This window comes from Leiobunum rupestre, chromosome 2 (genome assembly GCF_980474605.1).
Source record: "Leiobunum rupestre chromosome 2, qqLeiRupe1.1.hap1, whole genome shotgun sequence".
Taxonomy (NCBI): domain Eukaryota; kingdom Metazoa; phylum Arthropoda; class Arachnida; order Opiliones; family Sclerosomatidae; genus Leiobunum; species Leiobunum rupestre.
This window is the reverse complement of record NC_143385.1, coordinates 5,171,912-5,188,993: the sequence shown is the minus strand read 5'-3', so window position 1 is coordinate 5,188,993 and position 17,082 is coordinate 5,171,912. Positions and strand designations below refer to the sequence as shown.

At 35.1% G+C, this 17,082-nt stretch overlaps 1 protein-coding gene across 1 annotated transcript in view; it reads left to right on the top strand.

Annotated features, from left to right (window-relative positions):
• The first annotated feature begins 4,861 nt into the window (after positions 1-4,861).
• Positions 4,862-17,082, top strand: part of LOC149955577 (uncharacterized) — a 40,082-nt gene continuing 27,861 nt past the window's right edge. Inside the window, exons 1-6 of the mRNA XM_090165327.1 lie at positions 4,862-5,103; positions 8,575-8,706; positions 9,168-9,378; positions 9,686-11,147; positions 11,568-11,640; positions 13,116-13,205. Of these exons, the coding sequence (XP_090021453.1) occupies positions 5,092-5,103; positions 8,575-8,706; positions 9,168-9,378; positions 9,686-11,147; positions 11,568-11,640; positions 13,116-13,205 (1,980 nt within the window). The 5' untranslated portion in view covers positions 4,862-5,091. The remainder of the gene's footprint in view (positions 5,104-8,574; positions 8,707-9,167; positions 9,379-9,685; positions 11,148-11,567; positions 11,641-13,115; positions 13,206-17,082) is intronic.

The following is a 17,082-nucleotide window of genomic DNA, read 5'->3' as shown; positions in this document are numbered from 1 at the left end:
GGTGGTGTAGTACTACTTTGTTCATAATCACACCCAAAAGAATGGTCAAGGTACAAAGCATTAGTTCCATCTCCGATACCATTTCTGGGCAGAATGTTTTCTGGTTCATTCTCAAAGTCTAAATTACATTGAGTACCTACGTCTCTTTGGTCAAAATGTAAAACGTTGTCTTCTGGATTGAACTGTTCATTTTCAACGTAGCATTGTTTACAGAATAAGTCATGTGTATGGAGTAAATGTTGAACGAAAAATTCATTCGCACGATATATTCTTTTAGGATATTCGATATTCTTACAGTTATTAACTATTTTCATAGAATTTTGCAAGAAAACGCTAGATTGATCCATGGGCCAAATAATGATTTATCATTATTTGGCCCATGATTGATCACATCCTATTTCATTAGGCCTAGTTTTTGGTGGTTGATTTTTCAAAACATTCGTACTCAACCATTGTTGTTTCATATTTTCCCATCTATTCCATTCGCCAAGTAGTTTTATTTTAGTTCCATCGCTTTTTCGCTTATTACTAACTTTGATTTCATTCATATTAATATTAAGAAAAAATTAAAAAAATTATCTATTCCGAGATCACTCACAATGTTTGTCAGTATCCGGCTAGAGGCGTAGCGCTATAGCGTAAGAATAAACGACCTACTTTCAAAACAAACTCCCCAGCGCCAAACTCCAAGAGCGGGAAAACCATAAAATAAACGAGGGTCCCAATTTTTTTGGGTATGACGTTTTTTAAAACCTCCCTTTCCAGTCCCTTTAATTTGTCCTAGTTCGGCCGCCGCGGAAAGAGGATTTAGTCTAGGAAAAGGTCTAATTTGAACAAAGTAAATCTAAATACAGCTATGACTATAAAATAATTAGGACCATCAATTAAAATGTTCAACCCTTCGGAATCAATTAATTTATGGCTTAGTAAAAAAGAGCGTCGTCCTCATTGTCGAAAATCGCAAAATCTGATTTTATAACTCCAACTCCCACTCAAATCAAGTAACTACGCATATCGACGACCAGTTTAGCGATGGTTCCATTAATAGTGATAATATTTATGAGCCTTTTAATTTACCCGATCACGATTATTTGGACTCTCTTAAAAATATACACTATTTACAAGTCTGCCCTCACTCTGCCTTGGCAAAGTCAACCTTAAATTTCGCACTTTACTGACTCATGGACTATTAGTCCATGATTGACTTTACACACATTTTGCCACGAACTTTGGAGCCCCTTTAACTTCATTTTCGCGCAAGATTTTGAAAGAATATTCATTTTACCGACATTTTTATTCAGTTTAAATTACTTTAAAATGATTTAATTCAATTTCAATAATAAAACTTGATATTAAATTGTTTTTACTTCCTTTCCGAGTACTTTTCAATGGGCATACCTGCGCTTAGAGGAGGCATACCTGCGCCAAAGAGATGGAAATTCATGCAAACGTTATATTTAAATGATTTTTCTTCATTTCCCACTACTTTTTAATGGGCATATTTGCGCTTAGAGGGGGCATACTTGCGCCAAAGGGATGGATTTTCATGCAAACGTCATATTTATATGCATGTTTGTTTGGAAACCGGAGGATTTCTAGGGTAAGTAACGGAATTAAATTACTTGGTAACGTCTTGATCATGAAAGGATTGATTGTTTATTCGTTCCGCAACGAGTGCCAATGTATTAAGGGTTGCTATAGCTGATTTTTACGGCCCGTAGAGAAACAAGAAAATAGAATCGTTTAAGTAATAGTAAGTGTAGGGAGCTGATGCATCGCGTTGCTTGAAGGGCTTGCCACCGACCTTATACGCAATTTAACCAAGCCACAGGAATTATTGCCACTAAAATTAGCTAGATGGCCTTATTTCTAATCCCCATAGCAGCTGTTCGGGCTATCATTTTAAAAAAAAACTCTTTTTTTAAATATTGTTTAACTATGAACCCATGAACCTCCCACTTTGAAATTTGGTCAATCATTTAACGTAGATACCAACTATTGACTGTATTAGTTTTTTAAATTTTGATGATGCAATTTAAAAAAATAATTTGAAATTTTAAAAATATGTTTTTAAACAAATGCATATATGGTGTATATCGTTGGAAAGGGCATACATAGCCTATTAAAACGACACAATTCGCAACTCTGTAGCTTAATTAGAACAGCTGCTATGTGGATTAGAAATTAGGCCCAAGTCATCTAGCTAATTTTAGTGGCAATAATTCCTGTGGCTTGGTTAAATTGCGTATAAGGTCGGTAGCAAGCCCTTCAAGCAACGCAATACATCAGATTTCTACACTTACTATTACTTAAACGATTATATTTTCTTGTTTCTCTACGGGCCGTATAAATCAGCTATAACAACCCTTAATACATTGGAACTCGTTACGGAACGAATAAACAATCAATCCTCGCATGATCGAGACGCTGCCAACTAATTTAATTCCGTTACTAACCCTAGAACTCATCCGGTTTCCAAACAAACATGCATGTGACCACGAACAAATGAATTATATTAAATAAGGTACCATGTGTGACACAGTTATGCACCTGGTGTGACACAATTAAACATCAGGAATAGCACACTTATGCACCATATATTTCATACATATTCACCATGTCATGTTTTAGGTATGGATGAAGTATGTCAGGTGTATGCATGAAGTATGCCAGATTTATGCATAAAGTATGCCACGTGTATGCAGTGTGTCAGAATTTATAGCCCGGTGTACCTAGTAACAGAGACCATACCACCGGAGGCTTATCATATAGTGCCCTACGCCAGCGTCCCCCTAGCCCGGACAGGTGACAAATCCAGCATGGGTAGAAGAACCCTACTACTGATGGTCGCACCTTTGACGCAAGCCACTCAACCCAGCAGAAGGTGCAGCAACGGGTGGACCAATCCCCACTTCGCACACAGCAGTGGGATTAAGAGTGGATGCAGTAGCAACTCCAGCCGACACCCTACCTATGAAGGTAAAGAGCCAAACCCTTTGGAGAGAGCTCCTAAAGGGGAACGACGAGCACACAGCAGCCCGCATAACCCGGCACAGCTGGCACCGGAGATCCCGGTGGGAGTTCAAAAGGCCGGGAGATGGGTCCGCCGTGCCCTCATACGGAGGCCCGCCGCCCCACAGCAGGCTACCCAATCCGGCGAGGCAACCAGTTTGCCCGGACCCTCTCCGTTAGCCTGAACCGAAGTTCAGTATCCAGCCCAAACCGGACCGAAGTCGGAGGCGGAGATAGGACCATTTGATCAGAGCTAACATATCCCAGTGCGCCACCGTCCTTATGGGTTACAAGAGCCGGACCCCGACTCCCCGGTAAAGCCACCAGTTATTGCACACTCTAACCCATTTAGGGCCACGTGTATGCAGAAAGTATGTCAGTTGTATGCATAGAAATCTCATAGGTAACTAGAATGCTGCCGTGCAACTGGCAAATGGACCAAACGCCGTGGCAGACGATAGCCAGATCTCAGCCAATCAGAGCCTAAAGAGTGGTTCTGCCAAGAGTTTAACGTCACCAGATATAATGACGTCACCTAGCTCAGGTGCTTACCAAAAGTGTGAAGGGGTCTCTTGAATATCTGGCATTAATCGAGAGAAGAGTCGATGGCTTCAAAAAAGAATTTTTTTTAGGTATTTTACCAATTTAAAAAAGATTTTATTTAATAAAAATGTACAATGCATATTTAATGTTATAAATATTAAAAATTGGCTGGCCACATTTGGAGACGAGTTCCACGCGACGGCTTGTTGGTATGCGATTTCGAAAATTGCCCTAACCTTGTGAAAACGATACGAAATAAAGTTAACATAGGATGGGATCACTTTGAGACGAGTTCCACGCGACGGCTTGTTGGTATGCGATTTCTCTCGGCAGGTGTGCTATTCGAATTTTTCAAGTCAAGTACATTTTAGCCATTTGCGAGATAAACAGTGTTTTGTGTGAGCCATATTTAGGTACAATTATCTTAATACCCATTAGCGATATCAAAATTTGGTTCGCAGGACTTTTAGAACAAGACCTCGTGAATACCAAACCGAAAAGTGCTTAACAATTTGAGCTATCAAACTCTAGATACACAGGCGCAAATACGTCGCATTTTTTAAAATTTCACAATGCTTCCCCTTAACTTATGAATGCGATACGATGAGGTTTGAATGAAGTTCCATCCCTTTGGCGCTAGTATGCCCCCTCTAAGCGCAGGTATGCCCATTGAAAAGTAGTGGGAAATGAAGGAAAAACATTTAAATATGACGTTTGCATGAAAATATATCCCTTTGGCGAAAGTATGCCCCTCTAAGCACAGGTATGCCCATTGAAAAGTACTCGGAAAGGAAGTAAAAACAATTTAATATCAAGTTTTATTTTAAACTGTATAAAAATGTCGGTAAAATGAATAATCTTTCAAAATCTTGCGCGAAAATGAAGTTAAAAACAATTTAAACTGTTTTAAACTGTCGATAAAATCGATAAACATTCAAAACCTGGCGCGATAATGAAAGTAAATCGATTCGTATAAGCTGGCCAAGTTCGCTCTTATCTTAGCTAATGGTATGCTCGTGCTGTTATGGGCATACCATTAGCTAAGATAAGAGCGAAGCAGGCCGATTTGTATAAGCTGGGATAATTTCTGGCCAAGTTCGCTCCTATCTTGGCTAATGGTATGCCCGGTATTCCGGTATGCTGGTACGCTTTTTAGTAGGGGCCTACGGAGGCCCTATATTATCTTTGGTTCGAGAGATAAACTATTCAAACGAAAGATTCGAGCAGATTTCCCGCACTCAATATAAACAACCTTGGCGGAATAGTGTGCTCTGTTTTCTGCTAAATGTTTGGAACCCATTTCGAATCTAAGAAATAATAATAATAATAATATTTATTTCGACAAGCAGGCGATCACAGAGGCAAAGCCTATAATTAGTGGGCACCGGTATAAACAACTACCGAAAATAACAAAAACACCGTTTCTTTGTGTTTGAATGTGACATTTGGTCTTGGGAAAAAAGATCTTTACTAATTAAATAAACACAACAATTTTTGTTGAAATAAATCGCAAAATAAAACTAGCACTACTTGGCAATGCATCATATGGTAAACACTGAAATTGAAGTATGATGTTACCATGGACTAATTGTTAATTAGTCCATGATGTTACTTTAGCTCCTGGTAAATTCCTATTGCGACAGCCAGCATCAACACCAAGATTTCCCACAATTTTTCAGTTACTTTCTTTTCAAAAGGTATGATTCATTGCTATCTGTTTCATGTAGAACACCATGAAAATGAGGCTCCAGGGTCTCCCAATAAGTGGCAGTCATACCCCAGGAATGATGTTATAGGGTTAAACCCTCCCGACATAACAGAACATTACTCATATATGTGGCCAAATTAACCTTCATAACATTAAACACATACATAACTACATAATGAATCAAATGAAATTTATAAATATATATATGCTGTTGAAGGGGGTGGGGGCTAAAAAGACCGCCGACGGGTCCTTTTTACAGGCATATTTTTCTTAGCGGTAATTTGTTATTAACCATACTTCCATTGGCTGAAGATATTCAATGCTACTCGTAAGCCTTATTTTCCACAGTAAATTTTACATTGTACTATTCGTAAGTAATACCATACAACCTTTGTATGCATTTTTTATAAAAAAAAAATAGCAGTAGCTATGGTTAAATTTAGCCTGGTGTTTTGTACACCATTCTATAAATTTTGGAATAACCATTTCCAATTTCCATTACATAATTAAATTTCGTTTGTCAGTGAAACCATATGTAACATAATCACTCAAAAGTATGATTTGTTTTAACATTGTCATAAAACATAAGCTAACAAGGAGACTACCCGAGGTGTAACTCAGCAATTTTATTTTAACTCGGGAGTTAAGTAGAGTCATGAATATATCTAGCTATGAATATACAATAGCAATAGTCTCTCTAACCTACCGCTAAAATTTGGGTTGGGCTTATCTAGTCACGCGATCAATCACATCTGCTCCGACCGAGTGTGGAGCATGCCGTCATTTCTTTCAGTCTCCTGATTGGCTGAAAACGCGTCACTGGTCTCGAAAGTTTCCACCCAAATCAAATCGACATGATAGAAGGGCTATATCGTAGGGTTAGATATTCATAGCTAGATATATTCATGGTAGAGTTTCATTAAATTTAAAAAGCCCCAAAGGGAAATATTGTTACATGCTTTAGTTTTGGCATGGAAACGTTTTTGACAAAAAAAACCAAAGGTAGTTAAATTTGGGTATAATTAAATTGGGTAAATGCTAGTGATAAATGGGACAACTTTACTTGAACTATCCAAAATTGGGTTAATTTAATAATAATAATAATATAATAGTATATTTTTGGGAAAGTTACAAATTCATAAAATTTTGTGAAAATTTGATAAATTCTGGGGTAAACCAGTATTGAATAAATATGGAAACAATACTAAAATATTCCACTCCTCTAAATTCTACGCAAAGTCATCTAATAACATTTAATTTTTTTTATTATAGTTTGCAAGTGTGGTGAAGTGGATAGTGCTTTTGCCTCGCAGCAAGAGGAGCTGGATTCTATCAGGGTTGGCTGGTTTAAACCAATTGATTTAAAAAAATAATACTAATAATTTTTTTTAATTAACTAAAAATCATTCCAAAATGTTTGTGTATTTTCTTACCAAAATAATTACATTTATAAAACATTTACAAAGTGACAACATTTCCTATATTTTCAATACTTTCCTATAAATTCCTTAGGTTTTCTCATGTAGTATATAACCCGAAAACATTATCGTCGTGTACCCTTCTTCATCCTATATTTCACTTTATTTTATAAACTGTTTTTAGATAAGAATCCTTATTTTTGCTAATGGTTTTTCCTATATTTTCCTTTAATTCGCTTGAAAAATTTCAAGGAATTTTCCTGGTCACCCTGCAACTATACAAAATCAAAAATGAAACTAAAACTAAAATTTCGTCCTGGTGAGACTTGTAAAAAATGGAACTAAAACTAAATATTTGTTCTGGTCCTGTGAGACTTGTATGAATACTCATATTAATTTTTAGTTGATTTAAAATATGTATGGACGGCTAAACAAAAGCGAGAAATAGATTAAAAGTAATATGAAACAGTGTTTAAGAAAAACTAATTGAAACCAAAAACCTGGTTTAAACCAAAAAAACATGTTTTTTTTCCAACCACGGGTTTGATCCCAGCTTGTGGCACTTTGTGAAAACTTGAAACTACTACTTCTGCGTTGAGTTTGCAAGTTCTCTCCCCATGGGTTAATCAGTTTCCCCTTTCCATAAAAACTTGTAGAGGTTAACGGTAATATTTAGTGTTAGGGATCTGTTGGCTCGTGTTGCATGAAGGGCTTGACACTACCCTCCTATGCATTGTAACCCAGTCACCTGTTTAAGCCATTAAAAGTCAATAGATGACTTGGGCCTAAGGTGGTGCCTTGGGTATTAGCCTAGATTATAATTATTATTTTTATTATTTTGCCAAATTCAATAAGTTAGTGTAATTTTGGGTTAACTTTAGGAAGTGCATGTAAAATTGGTAAATTAAAATAAATTGGATACAATAGTGTAACTATATTAGATGAAATTGGATCAAGTTCTCTAAGTTGGATTAATATTGGAAAAAGTTGTGTAAATTAGTAAAATTGGAAACAATCGTTTTAGTTTCATTATTTTGCAAAAATTTGTCTAAAGTTTGGTAAAATTGTTTAAATTCAGGCAAATTTTGGTAAAATGATGTAAAAACAATATTTCTAATGGTTTTTCAGGAGTTACATACCAAACCCTAGAAAGGTATTATAGCTTCTTTTTTTCGTTAGAATATTATAGAATGTAAATCGTGTGTCTACTACACCTGCTTTTATTGATAAATTACAACAATTTATTTAAAAAATTCTTATAAAGTTTACACAAATCTCTATAAATTTTTCAAAAATTTACAAAATTTACATCATTTAGCCTGTATTTTCTTAAATTTTACCCAAATTTAGGCAATTCACATTCATTTTGTCAATTTCTTAAAATTTTGTGAATTTTTTTAAAATCACTTGTATTTACCCATTTTATATACACCCTAATTTAACCACCTTTTGTTTTTTATAAAAAAGTCTTCTATTTTAGTGGCCAAAAACATTTTTGGTTGCCATGGCAAAACTATGAAAGTTTACACTAATTTTTGCAAAATTATGAAAATAAAATGATTGTATCCAATTATACTAATTTACATGACTTTTCCAATATTTAACCAATTTAGAGAACTTGATCCAATTTTATCCACGTTACACTATTGTAACCAACTTATTTTAGTTTAAAAATTTTACACTTATTTACTAAAGCTTACCCAAATTTACACTAATTTATTGAATTTAAAAAAAATTATAAATTTTTCACAAATCTTTATAAATTTTTCATAAATATTTATAAATTTTCCCAAAATTTTATGAATTTGCATTTATTTATATTACTCAAAGAGTAATTATTATATTACATGTATTATTCTTTCAGTTACAATAAATTTAAAAATATTTTACTAGAAAAACACTAGACTTGAAATGGCCAGTACGTCTTCAGACTCATCACCAGCCATATCTGGGCTTTCTTCTGATCTTGAGAAAACATTCACTTCAAAAGCACTAAATGATGAATTTCGAAAATTTATGGATGAGGTACGTATGTTCATTCTCCTTATTTCTATAGTGCGCAACAATTAATGGGCCTTTTAAGGTTCAGGGCCAGATTAAGATTAGGTTGGGTGATCAAGTGCATGTTAGCTTTTAGCCAGCATCCAGCCCATAGATTGAAAGGAGCTTATGCCACTGCTGATTATTATTATCAATATTTAACCCCTGTGAGTTAGGATTTTTTAACTCCTGAGGTATAATAATGTAAAAAATGTCATTGTGTAGAGCAGCTGATTTCATAAATATTATATCTGATACCATCAAGTTAGCACATCCTTAAATGAAACAGGCTGAAATTTCCTTAACAATATTTAATTTAAGTACTACTTAAATTAAATACTACTGCATTTTAACTTATATACAAGAAAGATAACAATATTATTAGTATTTATTATGTAGTATTCTTAAAGAGATTCGTCATATTGTTAACTTTTATGTATTTATAGTCATTTTCTTCAACTGAATCTGATGAAGAAAAACAGTTTTACCCCAAAGTTGAAGCAAGGAAAGGTCAATCAAAGTTTGAAGACAGAAAGGCAAAGAGTAATGGTAATTCAACTGGTGAAAAATCATGGCTTAAAATGAAGCATCAATTATCAGTTGATGTTGATTCAAAGTCTGAAATATCAATCATAGCTCAAGCTGAAGAAATAGACGGTATGGATATGCTTATCAAAATAAGACACATGCTAACTGAGGCCACACCGAAACTTAAGAATGAGATTTGTTAGGTTAATATGTGTATGATAAGGAATATTTGGATATGCATAGTGGTTTAGCAATTCTGTGACTTTTTCCACTAATTATGATACTAGCCAATAGAATTTCAAATTACATACAATGTCATCCATTTTATTTAAATTACATTAGGGACTTGGGGCCTTTGGTATTCCATGTGTTTTCTGAGATATTTTTTGATATACCTCACGGTAGTTATAATATTGAATTTTCTTTAACCTTTTAGCAAAAAGTTATGACTATAATGTTGCTCAGTTTAACAAAACCTTGAGGAGTGATGATAGTGATAATGAAATTGAGGAAGCGATAGAAGGTGATATTGAAACTAAATGGCCTCTTGAAAGGGTTCTATCCAATATTACGGAAGTAACAGAAGCCATGTCGGATACAAAGATAACAGAATCTTCAAGTGATCGATATTCTGAAAAATTTGAATCGACAGATGAAATTAGCAATGAGTCTGAGAAGGAAGATAGAAATGAGTCTGAGAAAGTAGATAGAAATGAGTCTGAGAAGAAAGATATAAATGAGTCTGAGATGGAATATAGTTATGAGTCTGAGAAAGAAGATAGCAATGAGTCTGAGAAGGACAATAGCTATGAGTCTGGTAAGGAAGATGACGATGAGTCTGAGAAAGAAAATTCGAATAATATTTGTGACATTGTTTATGACTTACCCAAAGTATCCGATACTAAATTGGCTGTTGAAATTAATAGTTCTCCACCACTTGCTGATCAAGAAGAAAGCACCTGCGTTTTTGCGCAAACCAAACAATTTATTAATTTAAAAGAGTCTGAAACGAAAAATATTATTGGCAACTCTTTGAAATTAGAACACAGTACAACCAAGTCTGGTTTAGGAACTGTAGATTCTGTAGAAGTAGATCTAAGATCTTTTATTAAAAGTAAACCAAAATCCTTTGAAAATATCGATAAGGTCGAGTGTAAAGAAAGTGTAATTAGTGAAACATCTAATGTTATTGCAAATAGAGTAAGTTACTTACCTATAGAAGCTGAAAATGGTTTTGGTGAAATGGTACACATAAAACAAAATGGTACTATTACCAAGAAAATTGCTGAGAGTTCAAACTCCAAGCTAGCAATCACAAAAAGTGATAACCCTAAGAAAATTGAAATCCAAGTTCCTAGATTTAAAAGTGCAGCAAATAATGATGAATTTAGTTTATTAGCAGAAAGTGTTTCTGAATGTAGTCATTCGGCAAAGGGAGATAAACATTTTGCTCCTGAAATTGCCAGAAAGAGTTTAAACTCATTTAACAAATCAAGGAGCTCTCTAGGATCTTCTACAAAGCCAAATTCAGGAAAATCTGAAAGACGCATCATTTCTACAAGGCTTTTGCAAGAGATGCCTGCTAAAAGCCTTAAGCCCAAAGGTGGTAAAAAATTGCCAGTTAGCAGCGTCAAATCAAAAAGATTGGACCTTAGTGCTTCAAATGAGTCAACCAAAGAATTTCAACCGGATAAAAGTATCAAATCCAATTTGATGCAAACTCGATTTCAAAAGTTAAAAAGGGATCATCAGCATTTGGAATCATTAATGAAAGCTTATGAGAAAGAGAATGAGAAGTTATCAGATGAAGTTAAAAAGTTAAAAGTTTCAACAAAAACTTCAGAATCCCTTTTAAGAACTGAGAAACAAAGGGCTGACTTCCAACTGACCATTTTAAAGTAAGTTAAAGGGATAAATCATTTGTTAACAGCTAGACTTCGGCGTTTTTTATGTAACTAGGGTGACAGATTTTCATGTACCTTTCCAAAACTTGTTATTTTTTTAACAAAGTACCCAGCAAACATAAATTTTGGAAACAACCCAGAGGGATCATGCTTCCAAAACTCCTATACAATATTTATGTTTTAAAAACCTGAAATTTTCCATTCAATAGATATGAAAGTACAAATCCTATGTCTAAAAGACAAATTTTAACCCTTCATAAACAGCACGTTTATCAAAAAATTTTGTTGAAAACCTCTGTGAATTTCTGGCATGGGTTTATGGGTTTTCAAAAATGGTCTTATTTCTTTTTTTTAACTATGATTCTTGTTGTACCTTATCAAATAATATTTTTTTTAACTCTCTTTATTGTACAGAGGGAAAGTAGAACAACTAGAGTTAAGAAAAGATGTCTCAAATCCGAGTGAAATTTATCACGCTGAGAATCAGGTATAAATCAAAATCTATATTAAAGCAAGTGTCGGCTCTATCATTGCCTACGTTATTTTTGATTGCGTCTATGTATCAAAGATGGCTATGGTTGCTCAGATTGCCGGGAAGGTGCTTCCACCTAGTATCAACTTTCAAAAACGTTTTATCGTTTATTTTCAAGTCGAAAATTACGTGTTTGCCGAAAAGCCAATCCAAGCGAGGTCGACTGAGCACATGATTACAAATAATCCTTCTGATACATTATTACCAATACCCAATGAGCTAAAAGCATGCTTTTGGGCCACGCCATATAGGTAAATTGTGCTGGGTAATGTGCCTAATCAACTTGTTTAAATTTGCACAGTGGCGACAACTGTCGATAAATAACGCAATTATACTAGAGCCGACACTTGCTTTAAAGTCTGTGAACTGCTTAAGTAGTTGTAAAATTATTGGTAAGTAGCTCAAATAAATTTAAACTAGAAACAACTCCACCCAATGTAAAGAAACATTATTTTGCGCTCTATTGGAAACTAAGCTATGTGGCCGGAAATGCTACACTGGTCATTCCCCAAAAATTAATTATCCATTTTAGCTCCATTGGAGTTTTGAAGTAATAAAGCCTATAAGAGTACCAAATGAGTGGAGAGTTCAGTTTCTTAAATCCTAAGCTATGTGGTAGAGAAAAATTAGCAAGTGAGCTGGTGGAATGGTTAGCACTGCCACTTTTGCCTCACAGAAAGAGGAGCCGGATTCCATCCCAGTTTGTGGCACACAGAACAACTCCTTGTGTTGAGTTTGCAAGATCTCTCCCCTCTGGTTAAAGGGTTTGGCCCGACTTCTTTTGTTTCCCCTTTCTATTAAAACTTTTTGAGGTTAACCGTAATTGTTAGTGTAGGGAGCTGTTGGCTTGCTTAGCATAGAGAGCATTGTAACTTGGCCACTTGAATTAATGGCAATAAAAGTATCACTATGATAATATAATAATAATCAGCTAGGCTAATTTGGGTATTAGCCTAGCCTAGAATAGGAAATACCTTTGAGGGCTGCCAGTTATTGGTGACATCTACCACCCAACCGATACATTGCTCCTGTAGACTCTGTTACTCAAAGATGGAGTAAAAAAATGTTCCATTTAAATTTATTGAGCATTGTAGCCTCTTGTCAATTTTCTGAGAACAATATATCCATCAGTCCAGTAGTTTATAGCACACAGGGAGGTGCAGGGGGAAAATTCCTTCAGCTAATGGAAAATAACCTACGAGCATGCTATTAGGGTGTGCCAACACTCCCTTTGGAAATTTCAATAGAAAAGGCATGTGATACTAAATTAGCAGAATGGTTTCCACACAGCCCTGACAGCACATTTTTTTTATCTTCTTATTTACTCTTACCATTTGTATTTTTACTTTTCACATTTAATTTCAGATCTTTTATCTGTTTTCTTAAAAATAAATTTGATATGATTAGGCCTAGTGTATAATTTTTATTAGGAAAATAAGAAGTTATCCTTGGCGCTGAGTGAAGCAAGAAATGAAGTTAAAAGTTTAAAGGAAAATTTAGATGACTTGTCTCATGAAAATGTAAGGAACTGTTGATATTATTATAATGAGAAAATATATACGAAAAACTGTTTTCTAGAATTAAGATTTGTGGGTTCTACTCATAAAATTATAGGCATGAAACTGTTCAATAAGTACATAATCACTTCCATATCATATCAACTCATATCGCAGCATGAGTTAAGCAATTGTAATAAAATTTTTATAATATGGCAGGTGTGACCACAATGACTGCCCAAAATTTAAATTTTGGGGAAGATTATTAAGCTGCTATGAAACCAGAATTTTTCAATATTATTCACTTTCTGAAAAATAATTTTGCAGCTCCAAACATTGTAACGCTCATGGGTATGGGATATCTGGGTCCATGGAGTAGTGTTGGTTGCATATTCATAACTTAACCTGGCTTAATTTTATAACAAAAATTGGCTAGCGCTACATTTTATACATTAAAATGTTAAACCACAGAAATTAATCGCATGACCTAACTCAATGGAGCCTGGGTATGGAGTGTTCGACAATGGAAAGGGCCCTCTATATGTACTCCTCCTATTTTTCTTACGGGCGACACTAGCACTACTTGTTAAGCCTAATTTTTGTACTAATGGGGTTTTGTTGAACATATCGAAAACTATTAAGACGATTCGCACTAAACGTTTGATCTTAGGGTTACACATAGAAATTTCAAGTATAACATTTCTTAAATGTATTAATAATACATCTAATAGCAAGTTTTAATGGCTTTTAATAAGGTGACAAAGTTCTTCATGCCACGCAAGCCAACAGCGTAAAACATAACTTTAATTAACAATTTTAAAACACTTCTAAATAACTCTTGATATACCATTCAATAAGATGCAAAAGTGAAGAGCAAGATACCAAATGTTAGTGAGATTTCAAAATTTTAACAAATTTGCCCAAAAATTCCAAGCACGTAACACAGATTTTGACAAAAATAGTAGTACATGTACAGTCCCGATCAAAGGTTTCTGGCCATTTTCTCTTGGCAGCCATTTTGTTTCTATTTTGGGTAGAGAGCCGAATGAGTGCTTCTATGAAAGAATACCCTCTCTAAAATAATATGCAGTGAAAATAAATGTATTTGAAAAAAAAAATTGCTTTTCTTACAAAATATGTGAGTAAAATTTAACAAAAAACTAAAAATTTTAAATTATTTAAATCTGAGTAAAACAAATTCTACATCACTAAACCTCTTTATACGCCACTAAAAACAATAAAAAATAAGTTATATATTACTTAGAAATAATAGATCACTAAAAACCAGTTATCCGCCACTAAATCAAGATATAAGCTATTAAAAAATATAAGTATCTACCCACAGTTATTCGCATTGGCTCACACTTATCCAATTTTAGCCTAGCTGAATATTATTATTATTATTATTATTATTATTCGCATTTACCCAATTTTTTTCTCAGTTACCTAATTTTATTAACATTTACCTGCATTTACCCAATTTTCTTCGAATTTACCCACATTTATTAACATTTACCCAAATGTTTTTAAGATTTACCCAATTTAATTGAGTTTTTCCAGTTTAGTATCAATTAACCAACTTTACTTTATAATAATATCTTAATTTATTTGCATTTATCCACATTTATTATCATTTAACCAATTCAGTTTAATTTAACTCAATAATCTTGGATTTAACAAATTTTAATATCATTTTACACATTTCCTTAATATTACCCTTATTCACTGGAATTTTCTTTAATTAGCTCTTATTTACCCAAAAATGGGCGAATTCAACCAAAAGAGTCTAATTTACTCAATTCTATACTTTAGCTAATTCCCTTAATTAGAAGTGCAACTTTTATCATACACAATTCTATGAGCTTTTGACTTCAGTATTTGGGGTGAAGCAAAAAATGTCATGGTCTTGAGCGATATTATTTTAAATACTACTTTCACGCTTGCTTTGTTTCACTTAAAAATTAAAATATGGTTAATTTTCATGTTTTCCGTCATCACTATTTCTTCAGTAACTTAACAACCACAAATCCGATTTTAAAAATGAAACCAGAATTAGTTTCCGATTATTATGACGCTTCACACAAGCGTAGACACGACAAATTTTATTCTTTTTTTCAGGACGTCATTTTGGAGGGGTTTGGCTATTTCCGACTTTGCTTGCGCTTTAACGGTGGTTGGGCATTAATTTTTAATGCACATAATTCTCGTGAGGGTATTCTTTCATTATATCATAGAAGCCCTCATTTGGCACTCTACCTAAAATAGAAACAAAATGGCTGCCAAGAGAAAACTGCCAGAAATGTTTGATCGGGACTGTACCATTATGCTAAGGGATAACTGAGGTACAGAATTAAAATTTACTGCACCAAAATTACTGTGAAAATCAAACTTACAAGCGTAAAATTTTAGCACAGCTGTACATGCACATGCAATGCAACATGCCATTATCGACTCCTACCACCGTAACTGTCCGGTGAAGTCTACCAACCAGCCAAGGCTAGTTCCTTGGTGGAACCATGAGATTGGCAGGCTTCGCAAAGAATCTAGGAGGCTTTTTAACAAAGCTAAGAGGTCGGGTGATTGGGTTGCCTACAAGCAAACCCTCACTGAGTACCATAAGGCCATCCGTGAGGCCAAGAGGGACTCGTGGAGGAATTTCTGTGAGAATATCTCTGATATTCCTAGTACGGCAAAGTTAATGAAAATTATGGCCAACGATAAGACACTATTAAGTTGAAAGATGGCAGTCATTCTTCGTCGGGTAAGAAGACTCTAACTCATATGTTAGATGTACACTTTCCCAACTCCAGAATTACGAACAGTACTGATTCTGACCCCCTTCCTATTAGGATTGCACGTACCAAAAGGGAGGACTGGGCGGTGGCGAATAAAATTGTCACGCACTCGAGACTTATTTGGGCTATAAAGTCTTTTAAGCCCTATAAGTCTCCGGGGCCAGATGGGATACTTCCCATTCTGTTGCAGGAGGGCATTGACATTATCTGCCCAATGCTGAGTAGAATCTATAGGGCTTGTATTGCCCTTGGATATATTCCCAGCACCTGGAAACTTTCCAGGGTAATCTTTATCCCGAAGCCAGGGAAATCTAACTATCTCGAGGCTAAGGCCTTTAGGCCAATCAGTTTGACTTCCTTTTTTCTAAAGATTTTGGAGAAATTGGTATTAGGGGAGAGGTTATTTCTCATACACCTCTCTCGACGGCTCAGTATGCCTACCAAAAAGGCAAATCTACTGAGACTGCCCTTCATGGCATAACCAATTGCATTGAAAGGGCTATTAACTTTAAGGAAATAGCATTAGCAGTGTTCCTTGATATTGAGGGCGCTTTTGATAAGGTGTCCAGCGCAGTCATCATGAAGGCTGCTAAGCGCTTTGGCATTAATAACACTCTGTGTCTTTGGCTCAAAGCTATGCTGACAAATCGTGTGGTGGTATCCTCCCTGCTCGGTGAATCCCTTATGGTCACCACCAGCCGTGGTTGCCCGCAAGGTGGTGTTCTATCACCTCTGCTGTGGTGCCTGGTTGTGGATGAACTTTTGGTGAGGCTAGACAGGGATGGGTGCCGCTGCTTCGGCTATGCCGACGATATCGCCATCATCTTTACGGGAAAGTTCCCCAACACTATTAGCGATTTAGTAAGAAGGGCTCTTGCATCAGTGGAAAACTGGTGCAGGGAAGTTGATCTTATGGTTAATCCTAATAAAACGGTTCTTGTTCCTTTTACTCGTAAAAGGCTGCAAAACTCTTTTAATAATATCTCTTTATTTGGGACTATTTTGAGCGAAAGCACGGAGGTGAAGTACCTCGGTGTTATTCTTGACAACAAACTAACATGGAAGCCCCATCTTGACTCTATAGTTAAGAAGGCCAAGATGTTACT